Source organism: Chironomus tepperi, unplaced genomic scaffold (assembly GCF_022539635.2).
Source record: "Chironomus tepperi strain 1889 unplaced genomic scaffold, CSIRO-AGI_Ctep_v1 contig_354, whole genome shotgun sequence".
Lineage (NCBI taxonomy): Eukaryota > Metazoa > Arthropoda > Insecta > Diptera > Chironomidae > Chironomus > Chironomus tepperi.
Window position 1 is genome coordinate 1,830,178 of NW_027226476.1, and position 21,607 is coordinate 1,851,784.

Below are 21,607 nucleotides of genomic sequence, written 5' to 3' on the forward strand. Positions count from 1 at the left end.
AATGATAGAGGTTAAATACAGTAAACGATAAAGGGATAAATACTTACTAAGTTGCGTTCAATATTAATTTTAATCTTGTTTACTACAATTTAATTAAAAGTAAATAATTACAAAGGCGAATTCAAAGATGCGAAAGCAAATTAAATGATGCGAAAATTCAAATTTTCATAAACCGTTATGTTTCTGTGAAATTTCGACATTTGAGAATCTCTACTCACGAATATAAGGATGATTGGCCAAATTCAATTTTAATTTTTCTTACTCCAATTTTTTGAGGCTATTAACGCCATAGAACATCAAATGTTTTCATTGTCGTGTGTGTTGTTTTGACAGACATGTTGAAAAATAGCAAATTTGTGAAAAATCAAAGAGATAAACATCTTATGAATGAACGAAATGAGAGGAAAGGAAGAAAAACACAATATATTGTTTATTTTTTAGATAATTATAATTATAGTAAGAATTTTTATTTATCTATAGGTATTTTTACAATAACTTTTACAGTAGTTGATGTTTTTTTTCGTTTATTAAAAAAACTTTAATAAAAAATCAATAAAAAAAACTTTTTTTTGTCATTTATTAAGTTTGTCTTGAAAAATATATAAAATAATATTGCTATGTTCTTTTAAAATGCGCTCTGCTTTAATCTCTGGGAAATTGAACAGAATCGATACACAAACGAAAAAAAAAATTAAAAATAAATTTTAAAAAATTCGATCTTGGTTTATATGTTTTGTGTTAATTGAAATTAAATTTCATTTCTCACACAATAAAACTAATGAGAACAACATAGAATTAAAAATAAAAATAGCTAGAAATGTAAAAGTTTTTTTTTTCATCTTCAATTTTTTTATAATTTTTTTTGTTAGACACTACAATTCTTTTTATGCGTTTAAGCCTGAATATTCATGAGATAATTTTTATAATATCCAAAAAATCTAATTCCTTCGTCTAATATTGGTAATGGAAGATAATATAATAATTTTTTATCTTTTCCTTCATGACTATTCCTTATATGTTAATTCGATATGAGAATTTCCAATTTCAATGACTTTTTGTTTACTGGCTGTATTAAAAAAATATTTCCATTAAAAAATTAATTACCACTTTTTTAAAACTTAAAAGCTGAACTGAAGTTGAAAAGAAGGAATTTTTAAAAAATACGTGATGATACATTTCAGTCTTATTTAATTACTTCTTATTTTTTTACATAATAATTAATGTAAAGTTGCCAAGATATCGTCAAGTGTGTCTATGCTTACACCTTCATACTGCTTTTGTTGGGTAGATTTTTAATGATAATGGCAGTGTCGGTTACAAAATTAATTTTGAAATTTCATTTTGCAGCTAACTTCATGTCGTAGGATTTTGTTTACATTTGAAGCAATTCAATGAATTTGAAGCTGAATTCTGATAAATCAGAACCGAGAGCTACATTGCTATTCGGTTGAGTATTTCCTCAATTTTCAGTAAAACTGCATATTTGAGATCCTCGGAACACATTTTTGAAATCGTCTGAGTTTATATTGAGAATTATTTGAATATATTTAGAGAGTTGTTCTATGTTGGAAGAACCAAACAACATGTCTAAAATGGCAAGCAACACATGTTACACTAGTTATATACTTCTAAAAGTCTTTTTTCCATGTTGAATATCAAACGATTATGGTTAAAATTTTACCACAACCCACACAATAATAATTCTTTATAATTTTTTGTACCATTGCAATTATGATCCCTATTCAAACTATCTGGCAAAGAATTGAAATTTCATCACAGCATCCGAAAAGCCAACATTTGAGGTGAGAAAAGTTGTACTTGTGAAAAACACTGCCCATGGGAATTATTTGTGCTTACACCAATGGCTTTTTATAATAAAAAAATGGTTCCAACAGAAATTATTGTCATTTCTATAAACGACAAAATCCCAAATTTATTTTTCGGTCGGATTAACACAATGAGTTGAATTGGGGTGAGGGATATCATCAAAAAATTTATATATCCCAGACAAAGTTTACAGTATAAAAATGTAAACATACAAATACCTTGATTACAACCTTGTATAATAAATGTATATCCATTTAAGTTAGAATTTAATGAGTGAACAAAAAAGAAAATCCAAACAAAAAATTACGCTGCCAAATATTTTTTTATCGATTTAATTCCAATATTTTTTTTATGGTTTATAATTGAACGAAATCACAGAAAAATATTTTCATATCATATCATTTACCGACATCGACATCAAAAAATCATAAAAAAATTTCCTCTTTTTTTTCTCGTAATAAAATTGATTCATTCACTCATGAAATTCGTTATCATCATTATAATTATTATAATTGTGGTGTGTAAGTAATTTCTTTATCATTCGCGATTAAAAATGCTTTTGTTGCAGACTAAAAACACGAGGAATTTAATAAGTATATAGCATAAATCACAAACGAAGCCAGTTTTAAATATAATATAAAAAATGCGGACCCGAGTGATACAAAATTTTTAAAAGGAAGATATCTTGTTAGCATTATGGTTCATTGGTCTCGGTTATTTTGGCATCAGGTGGAACTAATTTTTGTGCGATATGTTCCTGCTAGCTAGTCATATGTATGACTGCCATACCCTGCTTAACTAGTGCAACTTTCAATCATCTGAATCAGCATAAATTTAATTATTGTAGCATCAATTTTAGTTACTTCTAGGACAAATTAAAAAACTGAACTTAATAGCTTAATAGAAAATTGTATCAGACGACCTCAATATAGTTTGATCCTGATAATAACCATAATTAAATCATCATCATAAAGCTAACATGAAACCATCTTTAAAAACTTTTTGTATCGTTCTTAAAAGAGTGATGTACCTTAAAATAAGAAGATATACGCTACATAATACTTTGATTAAGAAAAATTATCCTACTAAATAAAATGCTTATAATCACATTTTCTACTTTTAATATTGTATTATTTTCCATCTCTTTAATTTGTATAATGATCAAATGAACCCAAGTATTCCAGAGCAGCTCGATAACAAAATTGATATTGATCCTGTGGATGAAAATAAAGTGTGGGATAAGATATAAAATAAATAAAATATAAATGAATAAATCATGATGAGCACTGCTATCCATGTTAATTTTACCTCTGTTTGAACCATATGAATTCGCTGAGAACGTAAAATTCGAACAGTTTGAAAGACGTCAAGTACTCCTTCATATTGCATTCGTTCGAGAACAATACTTAATGTTATAAATACGCCGGTTCTTCCAACACCTGCATTAATTAGAACAATTAGTGATAAAAACAATAGATTTTTGATGCTTTCCTGAACACACATACCTGCTGAACAATGAATTGTAATTGGTGAATTTTCAAGACCAAATTGCTCTTTTGTCTTGTGTACTTGTCCTATAAAATCTATAAAGCCTTCTCCAGATTTTGGTACGCCTGTAATGAAAACGAACAAGATATGCCATTAATCAATGAGTTTTCAATTAGTTTAAGAGGATTTGAGAGGAAGCGATTAATCACCTTGTTCAGGCCAATCCAAAAATTGAAATTGACGAACAGTTCTACTCGAGCCATCACGAGCATCCGTAACTTTGAATTCTCTTAATTTATATTGTGGCATATTATATTCAGCCACTGGATCAACTACATAATACTGATAACGAACGGAACGTGTATCGGGCCAATATTGCGTACACTTCTCCTTCCCCATCTCCTTAAGTTTAGTAAGCATAACAATAATCGTTGAATTGTGTTCTGAATGAGTGATGAAAAGTTGAAATATTTTATTATAAATATTTGCAGACTTGAAAAACAAAGAATTTATATTTTAACAAAAGAATAATTACCCCAAAGCATTCGCCAAAAATCTTCCGATGTATTTGGAAGCGGTGCTTGCGTAGCTGTATATATAGAGAATAAGAGAGGGAGAAAAAAAGAAAAGTATTTTTCATTTAAATTCCAATGCATTAATTGCTTTACTTACCGATATAAGCCATTCTATAGCGATATCCATCGATAAAGCTTGCATTAATATAATCAGAGCCTTCAATTCCTCGATCGACAGATAAACATACTCTCGTCGATTCAAATGGCAATATATGGACTAGTCGATTCTTATCCTTGTTGACAGGATTATTTGCCGTAACAAATTTCGATGAATCAATTTTAATATTGGATAATTTTTTAAATTCCATCTCCATGCATGTTATATTCTCCGATGGATCTACTTGCATCAATTTTTGTATGTGTGTATGCAATTCAGTTGCAGGAACTTCAGTATTGCCACAAATGGCCGCTTCAAGCAATGCATCATGAATAAAAATATATTGTTCCTCTGTTTGAACCTGGATGACGAGGAGATAAGGAAGCATTAATATTTTTTTTCATATTTCATAAATTTTAATGTCCTATCCATACCATATAGTTTCTTTGTGCTCTTAAGCATGTAACATGACCATAAATATCAACCATCTTCTCTTTCTCTATTCTCTCAAGCATCGAATCGATTACAATATAACAACCTGTGCGTCCTACACCTGTTAGTTCAAACGAGATATAATATTGAGATTTATTACAAAAGTAATTCCTCTATTTTTTATTATAAAGCATGAAAAATTCTTGTTAAAAAAGTTTGAAAAAACTTACAGCAAACTTTCAACAAGTTCACTAATTTCAAGATACTTCAATCATCTCTCATTACAAGAATGAATTTGAGTAGTAAGCAGCGACATTTTTCAAACCACACGAAAAACAAGATTGTAAAAGACGCATGGGTAGAGTAAACTACACTAAAACATTTTAATTGAAATATTTTTCCTTACTCCTGCGTGATTGTGGTCACGAAATGTATGAAAAACAGTTCCGAGAATGAAAAATAAAATCATTTGCAATGATTTTTTATTTCTTTGTATTGAAAATGGGAATTAATTTCAAGGAACACGAGTATTGCATATTTCGAAAAATATTTCCTTATTTACTCTACCTCAATATGATTAAAATAATATTTACTCAAGTTTCCTCTTAAATTTGAATTTAATAAAATTTATATACTCAATGATTGAGTGAATTTCAGCCATATTGAAGCTCATGACTTCATAATTTATAAATTATTATTAAAAAAAAATGTTATGACATTTATTGATGTATGTTTAATATACCTGCAGAACAATGTACAACAATAGGTCCTGCCTCACTTGGTGTGAGGGATTTTGTGCGTCGAAGGAATTGTAAAAATGGAGCGGGATTGTCGGGTACCTATGAATATGGATATGTAAAATGATTTATGTATTATTATCCAAAAATAGTGTCAAAAACACGTGCGATACTTACACCATGATCTGGCCAAGAGGTATATTGCACTTGTTTAATTTCTCTAGATTCATTCGAACCAGCACGCGTCAGTTGGAATGTTCGAATGCTATATGTAGCTAATTCCTGCGTTGCCGTAATTGTAACTGTCATTAAACCATATGTTTCAGTTCCACGCGTTGGCCAATATTGGTCACATTTCTTCCTCATTCGCTCTTCTAATCTTGTCATCATAACAATGGTTGATGACTCAACTTCCCTATAATATTATTTTGGGGGTTGTAATGAAGGAAAATATCACAATTATTATGACATTATAGAAGTAATAAAAAATAACAATACCATATCATACGCCAAAAATCAGCACAAGTATTTTGTAAGGGCCCTTGAGTAGCTATGTAAGCATTATGTTTCCGATATCCATCACAGTAATTAGCATTAATGTAATCACTTCCTGGTTGCCCTTCTAGTTGTTGAAGTATAACTCGGCTGTGATCATATGCACAAACATTGGCATATCTATTTTTAGGCTTATTGATTTCCATGTTTGAATTGTCCCATGAAAATTGTTGACCTGGCTCTATCGACTCGTACTCTTGTGAAAATTTTAAATTTCCATTAGCCTTTAACCTTTCAATGTGATTGGCAAGTTCAGATATTGGAATGGGAGGATGATGTATCATTCCTGGTGTCTGGAAATTTAAACGACGCATGTCGACCGGATCAGTCGGTGCCGGTCCACCTAAATCTGCTGCCATTAGAGGTCGTGTAACAGCTGTGTCAGGATTTTTACACGGCTGATTACGACGTTTTACAATGTAGACAACAATCAGGAAGAAACATAGTAGAAAAGCCGCAATAATTGGAACTATAACCCATATGAGACCTTGATCAGCTGTACTGACATTAACATGAACATCTGAGTCATGTACATGTGTATTTGGGTCCGGTCTTTGTGGTGGCTCTCCCATCGGTGCTTCTCGCATATCGAGTGCGAGAAATTCAGAAAATGGACTCGATGTATATAAATGTTTTTGAGGCGTATCCACAACAGCTCTTACGAATATACGATATCGTTTTCCTCTCTCCAATTTTTTATTAGTATAATTATGATATGTATCACCAGAGCCTAAATGAAATGTATACGGTATATTTCTTTGCAAGAACATTGCTGCAATATATGGTGCATTTGACATGTCATGCCTATTTGATCTCGACGGATTTAATTCTTCTGTAAGAAATTGATCCGGCTGCTTATGTAAATTTGATTTATCCTCAGGTATTACGACTAAATAGTAGTGAGAAATGGGACCGTATTCTTCTGATGCTTGCGGTAATATCACTTGAATCTCTTCATGATTTACAACACCATAAAAATCGGGCTTAACCATGGGCTGCGGTGCAGCCATTTGTGTCGTCACACTAATTTTTGTTGGCGGTCGATAAGAATAATCTGCAGGGACAGCAGACACATTCACATAATATGTGGTAAATGGAGACAGTTCATTAATTGTATGAGACGTTTTGTGTTGTAGAATTTGAACTTCTCGTCGTGGAATCGTTTGCTGTTGTGTTATGCCTTGTGCATCGACAAAAACTTTTATTGCATCAAAACTAATTTTATAATGAATTGGATTTAGTCTAATTGGTGATGACCATGTGAGTGTCATCGAGTGTGTACTAACATCTTGAGCTCTTAAATTAAGTGGAACATCTTCAGGCTTTATTTTAACAGTTACTTTCTCACTCAGCCTTCCAAGACCAGTTTTAAAACGTGCAGCTATTGCGATAGCATACTGAGCAAATTTCTCTAAATTAACTAAATCTGCTGATTCAGTTAATCCAACAGTTTTTGTTTGCCATTCATCTAAATCCTCAACAGCTGTCATAGTATAAAAAATCTTATATCCTATTAACTTTCCTCTCGACGGTACGGGCTCCCACCAAACTTCAACTGTTTGCTCCGACGTTGCAATTGCTTGCACCATCATTGGTGCTCTTCCCATATCTCGTTCTGTTTCAATAATTATCTTTTCACTAAATGGACCAGCACCTTGTTTCGTGTATGCTCTAATGCGCACAACATATTCTGCACTTTCATCAAGATTTGCAAAAACAGCTTTACGTATTGTTGTATTTCTCTCTGTTCCTAGACCGTGATCGATTTTCTTATGAAATTGGATGTCGTAGCGTAATATTTGACCGTTACGATGTTCTCTCAACGGTGGGTCCCAAGAAACACATAGTACATCTGGCGTTTGAAATCTATATGAAATATTTGTTGGTGTACCTGTTGGGATCCCCTCAGGTGTTGTGTAATATTTTACAGCTTCCTGACCAATGCCAATATGATTTGTTCCGGCGATTCGGAATTCTATAGTAAGGAATATACAATAATAAAAAGTATAAATTTATTAGACTCAAAAATATAATTTATTGTTGGATATAAAAAACTCACCATATTCAATTCCACGCTCTAAATCTTTAATGCTTTTTGTAAGTGTATCAGGACCTAACATACTTTCATGCAATTTATGATGATCTTTAACACCCCACCGCACGCGAAAGCCACGCAATTCACCATAAGTTTGTGCTGGCCTTTCCCATTCGAGTTCAATTGACACTGTTGGATCACGCTCTAAGACTTTTAATTTGACAACGGGTCGTATTGGAACTCCGCCGGGTGTCGTGACAATGACAGCTTGCGTTCTATCACCATCACCCTTTCTTGTCAGAGCAGCAACTTGTACAGAATATTTTGTATCGGGTTGTAAGCTAGTAATATTGTATTCCATAACACCATCAAGAATTTCAAATTTCATCGGTTCATTGAAATAGCTTTTGCCTTCTTCCTTCGTTTCATGTACATGTATATGATAACCTCGAATGATACCATTTCTATGTAAAAGGTAGGAGCGACAGAATGGGCAGAGTATGGAGGGTAGGGGTGAAAAGAAAAATGATTTTAGTTTATATATGACGATGTTATATTATATTGTAAATTAAACTCATTTAAACATAAATAAGAATTCGTGTTATGTACCTATCCTTCTCTGCCGGAGGTCTCCATGAAACATGAATTGTTGTTGAATTGATAGCTCTAACTACCACAGAAGTCGGCTCACCAGGCACTGTAATTGTAGTTATAAATCAATTTCAAAACCAAATAATAGTAGTAGTTTGTAATAATAATAAAAATGATAATGAAAAAACAAAATTATGTATAATAATGATGAATTGTTAACCATTTTGTAGTAAAGTTCATTTAGTTCCATTTACTACAGAATGATTTCATTCCTTCATAAGTTTTGAAAAATGGCTAATTAAAGCATAAAAAATTTATAAAAAAATATACAAAATTAATAAAGATGATTTACATTATAGCTGATTATATTCAATAGCCATTGAATCAATATCAAACCCTCGAAAATATGTTTTATTTTACTTTTTAAAAAGCCCTCTCAATATTATTATTTTAAAATAAATTATCAGTCGCAAAATTTGAAACGTATTGTGAAGTTCGTCCTGAGATGACATTTGAATACCAAATAATTCATTATTTTTTTGAGTTCGAATCTCTCTCTCTCTCTCTCTTTCTGTTTCTCTTTTTCCATAAATTAATTAATCATTGATCGTAATAAAATTCAATTGATTTTTTAAAGTGTCTCTCTTATTCATGAAACATGTAATTAAAAAATGATAATTAAATAATTTCTACTTAATCATGCAAGAAAAAAATTAATTTATCATGCTTTTTACGTCTATAATATAATTAATTTAAATATGTGAAATTAAATTAAAACATGAGAAATATATTCATTGTAAAATATATATATTTATATCATTTTATACATTTATAGAATAGATGTAAGCATAAGAATGAGAGATAAAACAATAAGAGCATCTATCCATTATAGTCAAATTCTTTTTGGAATAAAATATGTATATGTATAAAAAATTATCCATTTATTCTCATATTTTCATGTAAATTAAAAATAATTCGAGTCTCTCAACGACTCTAGCGCATTTTTTCCCGAGTTCAGCTTTTGCCTAGACATGGTTTTGAATTTTTACTTGGTTGTCTTAATGCTGGATTTAAATTTTAGTTTTGAGATCCAGAAATTTCTTGAAAATTCAGACAAAAAGATTAAATTGAAGAATTTTCAAGAAAAGCTGTATATGCTCGTAATTACTTAATGGTATTAATTTAATTATCCCATTAGAATGCTAATTAAAGCATCGTAATAATTCTAAATTTCATTTTTAAAGATTTAGCAGAAAATCTCAGTTTATGTCAATAGAAATTTATTTTTCTCAATTTGCTTTCTTTGATGTCACTGCCTGTGCGAGTCTTTCTAACGAAATCAATTTAAACTCACCATTTTACTTGGTATGTCCTAATCTTAATTTACAATTGTAGGCAATTTAATTTATTTTTGTGTATTCATTTATTGCTTTGAAGAAGCTTTAAAGTCAACTTCAAGTTGAATAAAATTTTCTTGTCCTTGAAGTTGGCTTTAATGTTGTGAAATAATAGAAATTTAAAAATTCATCAAATTTAGAATGTTTAAATGCAAATAGGACAGAATGTTTGCTCTGAGCATAGCTACACAAAAAAAATTCAAAACCATTCAAAAGTGTTCATAATAAATTCAAAAGGGACAAAGAGCAAACGGACATTATGCGGACAAGAGCGTCCGATTCCTTCGGGAAAATGCACGCAAAATTAAATTTTCTTTCAGTAAAAAATGAAATGTACAAACTTTCTAACATTTTATGTACTCACTCTTGACTAAATTTTTTTATTTTGAAAAAAATATCCATTGAAGAGGAGCAAATGAAATCAAACATAATGTTCATATTTTTTATATTTTTTTTTATCGTAGGATAGACAAAGCGTTGCACAATATTATAATTGAATTTTCAACAACGAAATATGCATTCAAGATATTTTTTTTATATTTTTTATCGCATTCCCCAAGAAAGGTGTGTTAAATATAGTGATGAAAAATCGAGATTTGTTTTCAAGCATCCAAAAAAGATTAAGAAAGTGCAAAAAAGTACAAAATGTTAAAAATACACTTGTTAGAATCATATCAAAAAACATTTAAATAAGTAATTAATTAAATTTTTTTAAATTTTTTTTATAATATTATTAATCATACAGTTAGTAAATTGACATTCTTAGAAGTATCAGTTCTTGTTAAATCATAAATTTAAATAAATTTTTTTAACAACAGCAGCAGAAACATTCCTTGCAATCTCTTAAAATAAATTTTAAAGTATAATTCAACTCAAAAAATTTTTAATGAAATAAAAAGTTTTTTTAAAAACAATTTTTAGTGCATTTTTGCAGAAAAAAGTCGGTCAAAATGTTGTTAACAAGCAAATTCAAATTTTTTTTATAAATGAGAAAACACAGATAGATTATTTGAGGTATTCTCATAATGCATTTTAACCACTTTTGTCTGGACTAATGATTCTATTGAGAAATCTCTTTGAAAAATCTCTCTGAAAATGAACATAGTTGATGCAAATTGGAATGATTTCATCAAAGTGATGCTAAATTGGGAGTTTTTTTGGTTTTTAATTTAAAAAATATATAGTTCAATGATCTACATCAATTTATCTCTGCTTTAAATCAGATGCATTACAGTATTTTATGGTAGATTCTATAAAATTCCATAAGTACAAGTTATTAAAAGTGAGAAGACATTTCAAGGATTTTGAAGGAAAGCTAAGAATGCAATAAAAATTCTTTCTCAACAATCACTCAAAATTGAGCAGCAGGAGCAAAAATACGAATTCACACTTCAAAAGTAAGAACGTGTCATTCCATGAACCAATTTATACCTCAATGAAACATCTCGTTGCACAATTTTCATTGAAAAACTTTTTAATGAATTTGAGTGAAATTTTCAAATAAAATATTGTGATTGAAATGAGACTCGCATCTGTAAATATTGTATGTCCAATAACAAATATTGAAAAAAAAGAGAATTTCTTTTTTTTTAAAAAAAAATATTTTATAAATGTTTCTCTCTTGAAACATAAAAAACCCACACAAATGTGAAATTAAAATTTAATTTATGAGCAAAAAGGGAAAAATCAAAGGCAATTCTATGTGTGACCCATATTTCCTGAATGACTGAATCACTATACCTTGTTAGTCAGTCATATGAAATTAATACGAATAAATGTATGTATTGCTTTACAAAAATGCACTATAAATTTGTTTAATTGAAATAAAATGAAACCCGATAAGTGCTTCGAGAGTTGAATAACAAATTTTAATATTCATAGAAACATACTCGGAACATAAAATGATAAGTTAAAGTGGTCAATCAATTATTTTTGGGACTTTAATATAGAAATGAAATTAAAGAGCACTAGATGTTATTATCTAAGAGGTTATTCACCAATTTAAAGCGGAAATTGAAAAATTTAAATTTTAATTTATTTAAAAAAGTTTTCAAATTTTTCAATTTTACCGCAAAACTTACGACGCTTAAAGACAAATTTACAAAACGGCAAATTTCACTCGCAAATGCTTCAAACATTTAATTCTCAATGATTACGATTTCTTGGTATTCAAATGTTTAATTTTTCCTCAACTTTTTTTTTTTATTATCATCTTCTGAATAAGGCAAATAAGTATTTGGCAATTGAATTAGAATTAGAATTGTTTACACCATCGCATTTTCATAATTGTCAAGTTTAAATTTATTCATGTTTCTTTTTTTTTACTTCTTCTAAAACCAATTTCCTGTTTCTTTTGTTCAAATTTATGTATACTGTTCGTGTTACTGAGAAATAGTGTTAATAGAGAGTGACTGTGTAAGTGTTAATAACAAAACATTCTCAAATTTTTATAAATCCACATTCATCCATCACCAAGACTCAATTTTATCAAACATTCAACATTTTTTAAATTAATTTTTGGCATTATTTCGATTTTTCGTTCACATGTTTTTTTAAAAGCTTTTTTTTAAATATTATGATTGACACAAATACACAAAATTCTTAATACATGTCATTGCATTCGTTCATCATTTCACTAAATAAAACAGAAATAATAATAAATATAAATCATTTGTGAGTTTGTGCGTGTTAAAACATCATAGAAAATAATTTTTTTTGTGCAATAATCGTTACTAATCTAATAAGAGTGCTTATATATTATTTTTATTTTTCATGTGGAATGTGCGACATTTGGTGTAAATCAAACTTTTTTTTATGAATAATATAAATAAAGAAATCATAAAAATTTTTGTGCAAATTTCAGATTTTTACTAATTTCAATTACAACAGGGTTGGAATGGTTAAGTTATCCCGAGCGACACAAGTGGAGAAGGTGCCCCATGGAACTCTAAAGGCTCCGCTTAAACTTTGTTCATCCTGCCTAAATTCGGCAGCTTTATATAGTTTAAGCGAAGCCATCTCCATCTGTATCGCTCGGGTATGAAGCCTGCAGTCTGGAAACTAATTTATAAACATAACCTCAAAAAAATTTAAAAACCAGAACTGAAAATTATGGCAAAAAAAAGTCCGGAAAACTTTTTAATCATTTCCTGCAATAGGAAAACCTCCAAAACTTCAACTCAAACATTGACTGCATGTGCAAAAAAAAAGATTCACTTCGTTAATAAATTCAGCTTCTTTTTTATCAGTCAAAAAGAGCTGACACTGCAAGAGGATTATAAAAAAAGTGCTCCACATGCAATTCCAATCGCACACAAGAGCTAACAATTTAGTGATGAAGTTTCAAAACCATTTTCCAATCCTGGCTTTTAATCGCTTTACAAACTTTCGACATAAATCTTATGTCAGTCACAAATGAAAATCATTTGACAAATCTAAACGAGTTCCAGCTGCGGGTAACTTAATTTTTCAACCCTGCTAATAAATAACGTAAAAAAAAGAGAAAAATAAAAGGAAAGAAATGAACTAAAGAAAATGTGCAGTAAGTTCTCTTTCAATATGCACACAAATTTTTTATCCCTTCTCTTTTTTGTCGTTCGCTAGCAACATCAATAGAGTGAAAAAGAAGAAAATTACTTTTTCAAAGAAAAATGGATATAACTCAATGAGTTTTCCTCCTTGCAATAAATTCAACTTATTAAGTTAAGTTACGAGGAATTTGTCTTTCCCTTTAGTTTTACGTATTTTGTCATTACACAGGAGAGAAAGATGGAAAATCTTCAAAGGAATTCTTTCTTTTTTGTTGTGCTGCCTTTTTTTTAAGGAGCCCAAACTGAAAACTCATTGAATGATTTATATCCACAAAAAAAAACTGATGTGAAGGATATTGAGACACAAAAAAAGCTGTGTGCATAAAGAATTGAAACTGTGTTAAAGGTATAAAAGGAAGGAACAGGCATATACAAGGTAATTCTTCTTCAGAAAATGCTTTCAAAAATCAAAAATTTCATTTCATGCATTTTTTTTGGTTTTTCCCGAAATTCGTCAAAATAAGTCAGACTAGAAAGAGTTTTAAGGAGATTAGATTGGTATTTTTGGTATATACTAGGGTAAACCTACTCTGGTATGACAAGAATATGAAAAAGACTATAATTTAGAGTAAACTCTAGTCATTTGTTTAAGTATAGCTAGGATATGTCCCTGTCAAATACATTAGTATGGTTAGATTATTCATCTGCGCAAGTCCTAGTTGATAATTAAGCATGACAAAAGTTACATTCTATAGGATGAAAATGACTATCCTAGGGTATAACAAGCAGTCAACTCTAATTGGTCTATATGAACTAAATATTCAATTTCAAGGATGAAAAACCTCCTTTGAACATTTAACTTAGTCATATTAATATACCAAAAATCAAAGAGACAAATCATCCAGTTGTTCACTGGGACAGGTGCCATTTAGTCACCAAAAATACTTAAATCTACATGTTACCATGTTGACTGATCAAGATTTTGATGTAGGTCCAAATTTACTACTCAGGTTTGACTAAATCTAAATCTAGGTAGTCGACATGATAAATTTACAATTTATTGCATTTTCGACCAAAAGGTGCTGCTTAAGATTCTCCTTAAAAAAGCTTAAAGCTGATAATTTTGACGCCGTTCGGGATTGTAATCAAAAATATCTAATACAAAAGTCCATGGCTCAAAAACAAATTGCCAAACAACAAATTTCGGAGCAAATTTCAAAAAAATTGTCACATCTTATTTAAGTTTGGTGTGTGAAAAAATCTAAACAAAATGTGTGCATTTTTCCAAAAAAAAATATATAAATATATATAGGTTTCAACATTGAAACTATGCGAGTGCTGCCATATAAAAAATTAGTACATGAAGAAAAATTTTGGTTAAAAAATTCAAAAAAACCTTCAAAAAATTTTATCAAAAACAAAAACAAGTTTGAATGCATCCTGCTGCAATAAAAAGTCAAGATTTAAAAAGGAACAAAAAAAAAGTTAGAAGACATCAAAAAGTCCATTGTCTTCCGCAAAAACAAAAAAAAAAGTTGCTCTTGTAAAAAAGTTTGTAAAAAAATGGGAAAAAATGTTTTTTTTCTTCTAAAAAAATCCTGTTGATTGATTGTCAGAGGAATAGAAGGGAATAAGATTTAAGGCAAAATTATTAGTTAAGAGAATTTCTCTTGGTTTTTCAATTTTTTTTCTTTTTTTTATATTTTGTTAGGATATTCAAAAATTCTCATCAAATCATACATACCATCCTCGTGTGTTCTGCATTTAATCGGTATCGATCGTGGTCCATCACCAACGGAAGTGCCAGCTAATATCCAAATCTTATATTCTGTCCATTTCTTTAATTCATCCAATTCAAATTCTGTTACATTCCATAACTTTACTGAATCAGCATCAGTGTCTAACCTTCCTTCCTCGACAAAAAATAACTTGTAATACATTATACGACCATTAGCACGATCTTGAGGCGGAGGTTGCCATGCTACTTTGATCTTTGTTGAGCTTGTAGCAGTTGCGGTAATGTTTTGTGGTGGCGCTCCTGGCACTATTGTAATTCATTACATTTTTATTGCAATTAAATCAGAATCGATAGATAGATTTTTTTTGAAAAGAAAAAAGAACATAAAATGAGGAAAAATGATAATGAAAATGAAATTATACTTAAATCATAATGAACAAAATAAATAAACTAATATGTTAGATATAATAGGGCTCTTGATAAAGTTTTAAGGGTAATATCAATTCCGCAAATTGAAATTTATATTTTTTTGAAAACTTTTTAGCAGGATTACTTGTTGGCTCACATAATCGAGTTTATAAAATAATGAACATTATTTTTTTTTGGTATGAAAATAGTTTTGATCCCAGAAATTTTTTGGTTATTATGTTAGTCCATTGTATATGCATAAAAATAATGAAATGTAATTAAGTTTTGAATATATTACTTTTTTTTACTATATAAGAATAGAATTACATGAAAATGTTTTGGTATTTTTTTAACATCATACATATATTTTTTTAACATTCAAAGTTTAAATGTATGCTGTATGTACATTTATGCTTGAACAAAAACAATCGATATGAAAATATTTACGGATGTCCTTTAAAAATATAAGAACAATTTTCTAAATTGTTTGGAAAATTCTCCCACATGAGGATGAATAAAATATTAGGCACAAGATATTATGGTCACATTTATTAGGAAATCTTCTATTAAAGTCTATTTCTTTAAATTTTCATTTTCATTTCAATTTTATGCATGAATAATTTAACGGAAATTTCAATTTTGAATACTTTTTGTCTCGTATTTTTACGCCCCTTTTGATTTCAAATTGCAGCAAGATTTTCTCCCAGCCTACTGTGTGATTTGTAAGGTAATTTTTCATTTATCGAACTGGTCATATTCATTAATTTTATCGATTGGGAGTTAATTAACATCAATTAGCTCAAAATGAATGAGCACAAGTGCTTCGTCATTAACTCAGAAGCACAAAAAGGACCAAAAGTTTTCAATTAATTCTGAGTAATTTTCAATTTCGCCTCAAAAAACTATAAATCCTCATGACTTGACTTGACTTGCTGGATGTTTGATTATGCAAACGATCAAAATGTCTTTTAACTAAAATGGCATTAAAAATTCATCTCTCAAAAAGGAACTAAAAATCTGAAACACACTAATTCCCTCAAAAGCGTAGCAGCAAGTCATGAATAAACCAACTGTTGATGCTTTACGAATATATCTCAATTTCTAAAAAAAATCTTAAAAATCCATATATTTTCTCAAAATGTTCAACCATAAATGACACGTGGAACATTTTTCATGAGAGAAATAAGAGTTGAAGTTCTGTCGAAAGGAATGAAAAATATTCTTTTTCGTTGGAAGAACCCTATCATAACTTTAAAGTAAGAACATAAATATATCATAAAGTAAAATAAAAAAAATATAGTCTAACATAAAAGAATATAATAAATAATGTATAAGCATAATGTCAGTTGTTTTGATTCAGCAGTAAAGAATCAATAATATATGAAATTATACGTCATTTATATTATTTTTTTTTTTACTTTAGAGCAACTCTTTCAAAAAAAAGTTTCTACTTGGAAATAAAAGTATATATGAAAAAGAAGAAAGATATTACAGTGATGATACATTTAGTGATTACTTAAAATGCAATTCATCTTTACTACTGGATGCAACGACAACGACATTAACTTTAAAAATATTATACACTAATAATAGTAAAGAGAATTTAAATTCTTTTCAAATTGAAATGAAAAACAGAATAAATTAATTAATTAATTTAAAAAAAAAAACTAAATTTTGTTCACTAAAATTTTTCTCATAAATAATTATTTAAAAAAAAACAATTGTGAAACATATTTTCTGGTGCGAAAATGTGCAATGCTGTATTTTTATAATAGAAATATGAAAAATAAGTGCAAACATTCAATATATTTTGTGAAAAAAAAGTTCCAAAAAAAAGTTTCATGCATTTCAACCATGTGACAAAAAGTCGATTTAAAATTGATTAAAAACACTCATTCAATCAATACACTCCTGAAGAAGTTCAGAAAACTTACAAAATTCCAATTAAATTAAATTAATTTGTTCATTTTTCATGTGATTTAATTTTTTTTATCTTTTTTTCACAAACTTCAAATAAAATAAAAATCAAATATTGAAATTGAAATGAGGACGTGTTCATTCTGGTATAAAACACTGTCAATTATTCACTTTGTAGTGCTTAAAAAAATTCTGCGATTTTAAATACACATGAGAGTACAAAAAATTGTATTTTGCAATTACTAAGGGTCAGTTTATCCGAGAATTTATTTGTGTAGGCCAACATTCCTTTTCCCCCCTTTTTTTTGTGTTTTTACAAATAACTTTCTTGTTTAATTTTTCGCATTAATAATATTTACCATGAGGGGCTATTCGCTTATTACGTGACGTGACAAATCGACTTTCTGTTCACGTACTCATTTATGTTTAGCCTTTATAAACCCTTACTATGGTTAACTCCTTAGTTTTGTCCTTTGACCTTTAGCTGTTACCTTTATGAGTTCTCAAACTCAACTGAATTTCTCTCCAAAAAATTCCTCCTTTTATACTTGAAAGTTCCCGCCAAAATTCCCGAAGTTCAATTTTGAACTTTACTTTGAATTTTGAACAACCGTTAAACTTTTTAAATCCTTGATGACCGTTATTTTCTTTTGCCTTAAAACTCAAATCTCAACAGTACCCCTTCCCCTTCAAGAGTATTACGGAGCGCTACATAATATGCGAACGACCCCCCAGCTAACAAAATTGTTTGATTAACGTTACTGCTTTTTGTCTCAGATTGCTTTTTCGCCTCTAACAATTTTTTTTTTGTGTATGCTTACTGTGCCTTCTCCTCCTTAGCTATGCTAAAAAAATCTAATCGCCATACGAATCTGGACTCGTTTTATATGGGTCATAGAATTACCTATCTGAAATACTAAACCGTATTCTGTTTTTACGCTAATAGCCTCAGGTGCACGAAAGTTGATGACTTGATGCCATCAGTCATGCTATTTTAAGTTGTGCTGAGTTGAATGTTTTATCACGATAATGAGAAATGGTTTTAAATTTATTGAATAAAGTTTTCCGATATTAAAAAAATGCTCAGTTACACAGACATGGAGCATAGCATTAGTGAGAGATTATTGAAAAAACTCATTGTTAAGGAGAAGAAGGTTTCCTGTTTGTATTGTATTAAATGAAAATAATGGAAGTATCGGTTACAATTTGTGTCATAACTTACAATAATGAATAATATATATAAATGTATTTGTTACATTCAAAGCCACAACTGTTAGCTTTATGGTTTTCTCTTTCACCCTCCCCTCCATCCCCTCGAGTGGTGTAACAACAAGACGAATGAATGTATTCTGCTAAGGATTTAAAATTCGGTGGCATTAGCGTGAAAATGTCAAATATATATACGTGAATGATTGACGTGTTTCAATTTCTTACAAAACACGACCTCAAATCATTTGAATAAACAACTTGCTTTAAAAACAGACAAGAAAATAAAAATGATGATGACTTTCTCATTCTTCGTATTCTCGTACTTAAACTTAAATTGTTATCTCATCCTTTCTTATTAAATCATAAAGTATATATATATAAAGAAAGAACTGAAAATGATATAAACTTCTCTATTTACACATAAATGTAATCAAGATTCAGATTTTCTCTTCAGATATTGATTTGATATTGTTGGCCTTAATCTTATTCATTTTATATGATATAAAATGAACACATAGTCGGATTCTTTTGTGTCGATTTCCATTTTTTACCTCATTGCTTCCCTTAAGCATCTCTATCTGAATGACGAATTCAAATAACTTTTTTTTTTTTCACTCAAATGAATCCATTTGAAGTCGTCATTAGACATGTAAGGAAATGTTTACACACTGTATCTTACCATATTGTTTAGTTCTAACAGGTATGGGAGGAGTAGTTGCACCTAAATAGAGCAAAGGAAGAGAAAAGAAACAAAAAGAATAAAGAATAAAACTTTTCTGTTGACTTTAATTGACTGTAAAACTATCCCACCTTCTCCACGTTGTGATCTAGCAGCTAACCAAATATAATACAATGTATCTGGATACAATCCACTTAATGTATAAGTTTCAACATTTGGAATTCGTCTGTAAATGAAAAATTTGTGTTTTTGTTTTGTTTTAGTTACAAATTGTGACCATTATTTATAAATTAAATTTTTTATATCGTACTGATGATGTTGTTCATTTGCATATGTATCATTATAGTATAGTTCAAAATGAACAATTGTGTCACCACTATGTGATGGTCTATTCCATTGCAATGTGACTGCTGTCTCTCCTATATCAATTGCACGAAAATTGCTTGGTTGTGATGGCACACCTATATGTAAACCAGATGGATGGATGGATGGAAGGAAGAAGAAAAATAAAAAAATGACAGGATAAATATACAGATAGATGGATACATGATAAATAAATAAACATGTGAATGAGATAAACGTGTAATTGAAAAATCGAGTACACATTTTGATTTGAAAAATTGAGCAAATATTTAATTATATTTTATTCACAATCTATGCTATTTACGAGCTGTAAAACCTAGTAATTGAAGCTGAAATGCATGTTTAATTTGATGATCTGAACAAATCAAATAAGTCAACCGAAAAAGCCCAAAATTGTCTCTCTTATTTAAATTCAATATACACAAAAGCTCTAAATTCAAATCAATAGATCAAATCACTTACCTTGTTGTGTTTTAACTTGTACAGGATTCGACATGGGACCTGCGCCCATAGAAGTAAATGCTTGTACTCTTATTGTATAAATAGCGAGTGGCGTTAAGTCAGATATAGTTGTTAATTCACTATTATCGACCATTTGTGAGTTCCATGATGCCTCCGGTTGAGTAGGATTTGTGGTATAGTAGACTTTATATCCCTATTAAATGCATATTGTGTACAAACAGAAATGAAAATGAAAGAAATTAATTGAATTAGAAACATTATGCAAAATAAAAATGGCAATTAGGAAGTTTCGTTAATTAACAAAATAATCTTAAGATACAAAACTTTATGTTGACACATCAATTTTCATTTTTTCTTCTACTTCCTGCACAAGGCATTTGAATAAAACTAAAGTTTTCGTTAAGATACTCTGACTTTCATTTAGAATAATCTTTAAATTCTTAGTAGATTTGACAATTTTGAGTCAAAAATGAGATTTTTAGTCAATTTTAGAAGATTTTAGACTTAAGGACAGAGACGTTTTTCAGATGGGGGAAGGGACGAGGCTGAGTTTAGTGTGGGTCGCAATGATCAAATGAAGATTATAGATGACTTTTGGATTTTTGCACGAAAATATCTTCAAAATTGAAGAAGTTTTTCCAACTTCCAGGGGGTTAGTGGGTGTTAATCGGGTTTGATTGCAGATAAGAAGGTATATTGCCAGGATGGTCAATAAAAGTTTAAATCTTAAGATTTTCAATTTTGAATACTTGAATACATGAATACTTGAATACTTACGTTGATTAACCCATTAGGTTGATCTGGACTTTGCCAAGTTATAACCTATAAAATGTAATAAAAATGTCAGAATTATATTCAAATTTACATATTTCTAATTCTTTAATTGATCACTTTATGGATATGAATACAAAACAGAATCAGATGCAAAGCTCCGAATTTACAAAATTTTAACTAAATTACCAATAAATGAGAGTATATTGAGTAACATAGTAGATACAGGCCACAAAAGTGACCAATAAAATAAAAATAAATCCACAATAATCTTATTGTATAAATGAAAAATAAATAAATTCAGATATTATATTCCATACCATTGTTGATGAGCTTAATGGTCTAACTTCAATGTTTCTGGGGGCACTTTCCATTTCTGTAATAAAATAGGACGTAGAAAATATGTGAATTTAAATCGATATTATATTGTTTTCAATTTGCTATATTTATCTTCTCTTCGAATTTTTTAAATTAATTTTATTGGATAATTAATTTTCAGAAAATTTTCAAAGCATGTTTACTTACTAGAGCCTATTAAATATCCATTGTGAAAAATGATTGCAATATTTATTATAATGATTATTATAGATAGATAGATAGAGAATAAAGCATAAAGACATTAAGTTTTATTTTGTTATTTTTCCTTCCCATTCACCCTGACAAACATTAATTATTGCGTACCTGTTTCGCCCGTCGTTGCTGATACAGCGGCTGATGGTGGGCCCCTGAAATTTGTTTTTAATTTTAAAATTAAATAATATTGTGAATATTTACCCCAACTCATCCCCTCCCACCC

General features: G+C 29.4%; 1 protein-coding gene across 6 annotated transcripts in view; it reads right to left on the reverse strand.

Annotated features, from left to right (window-relative positions):
* Nucleotides 1-516: 516 nt before the first annotated feature.
* Lar (tyrosine-protein phosphatase Lar) overlaps nucleotides 517-21,607 on the reverse strand; it is a 38,637-nt gene continuing 17,546 nt past the window's right edge. For 3 of the 6 annotated variants that reach the window (XM_070645632.1, XM_070645633.1, XM_070645631.1), the window contains exons 13-32: nucleotides 21,493-21,536; nucleotides 21,132-21,187; nucleotides 20,818-20,862; nucleotides 20,041-20,233; nucleotides 19,526-19,676; nucleotides 19,347-19,441; nucleotides 19,216-19,257; nucleotides 15,009-15,308; nucleotides 8,356-8,443; nucleotides 7,771-8,210; nucleotides 5,655-7,686; nucleotides 5,334-5,571; nucleotides 5,162-5,258; nucleotides 4,422-4,540; nucleotides 3,988-4,348; nucleotides 3,851-3,904; nucleotides 3,525-3,758; nucleotides 3,333-3,440; nucleotides 3,136-3,266; nucleotides 517-3,041 (exon numbers count right to left, since the gene is read on the reverse strand). In XM_070645632.1, the coding sequence (XP_070501733.1) occupies nucleotides 2,973-3,041; nucleotides 3,136-3,266; nucleotides 3,333-3,440; nucleotides 3,525-3,758; nucleotides 3,851-3,904; nucleotides 3,988-4,348; nucleotides 4,422-4,540; nucleotides 5,162-5,258; nucleotides 5,334-5,571; nucleotides 5,655-7,686; nucleotides 7,771-8,210; nucleotides 8,356-8,443; nucleotides 15,009-15,308; nucleotides 19,216-19,257; nucleotides 19,347-19,441; nucleotides 19,526-19,676; nucleotides 20,041-20,233; nucleotides 20,818-20,862; nucleotides 21,132-21,187; nucleotides 21,493-21,536 (4,897 nt within the window). In that variant the 3' untranslated portion in view covers nucleotides 517-2,972. The remainder of the gene's footprint in view (nucleotides 3,042-3,135; nucleotides 3,267-3,332; nucleotides 3,441-3,524; nucleotides 3,759-3,850; nucleotides 3,905-3,987; nucleotides 4,349-4,421; nucleotides 4,541-5,161; nucleotides 5,259-5,333; nucleotides 5,572-5,654; nucleotides 7,687-7,770; nucleotides 8,211-8,355; nucleotides 8,444-15,008; nucleotides 15,309-19,215; nucleotides 19,258-19,346; nucleotides 19,442-19,525; nucleotides 19,677-20,040; nucleotides 20,234-20,817; nucleotides 20,863-21,131; nucleotides 21,188-21,492; nucleotides 21,537-21,607) is intronic. The other 3 variants (XM_070645635.1, XM_070645636.1, XM_070645634.1) reach the window with 2 other exon arrangements.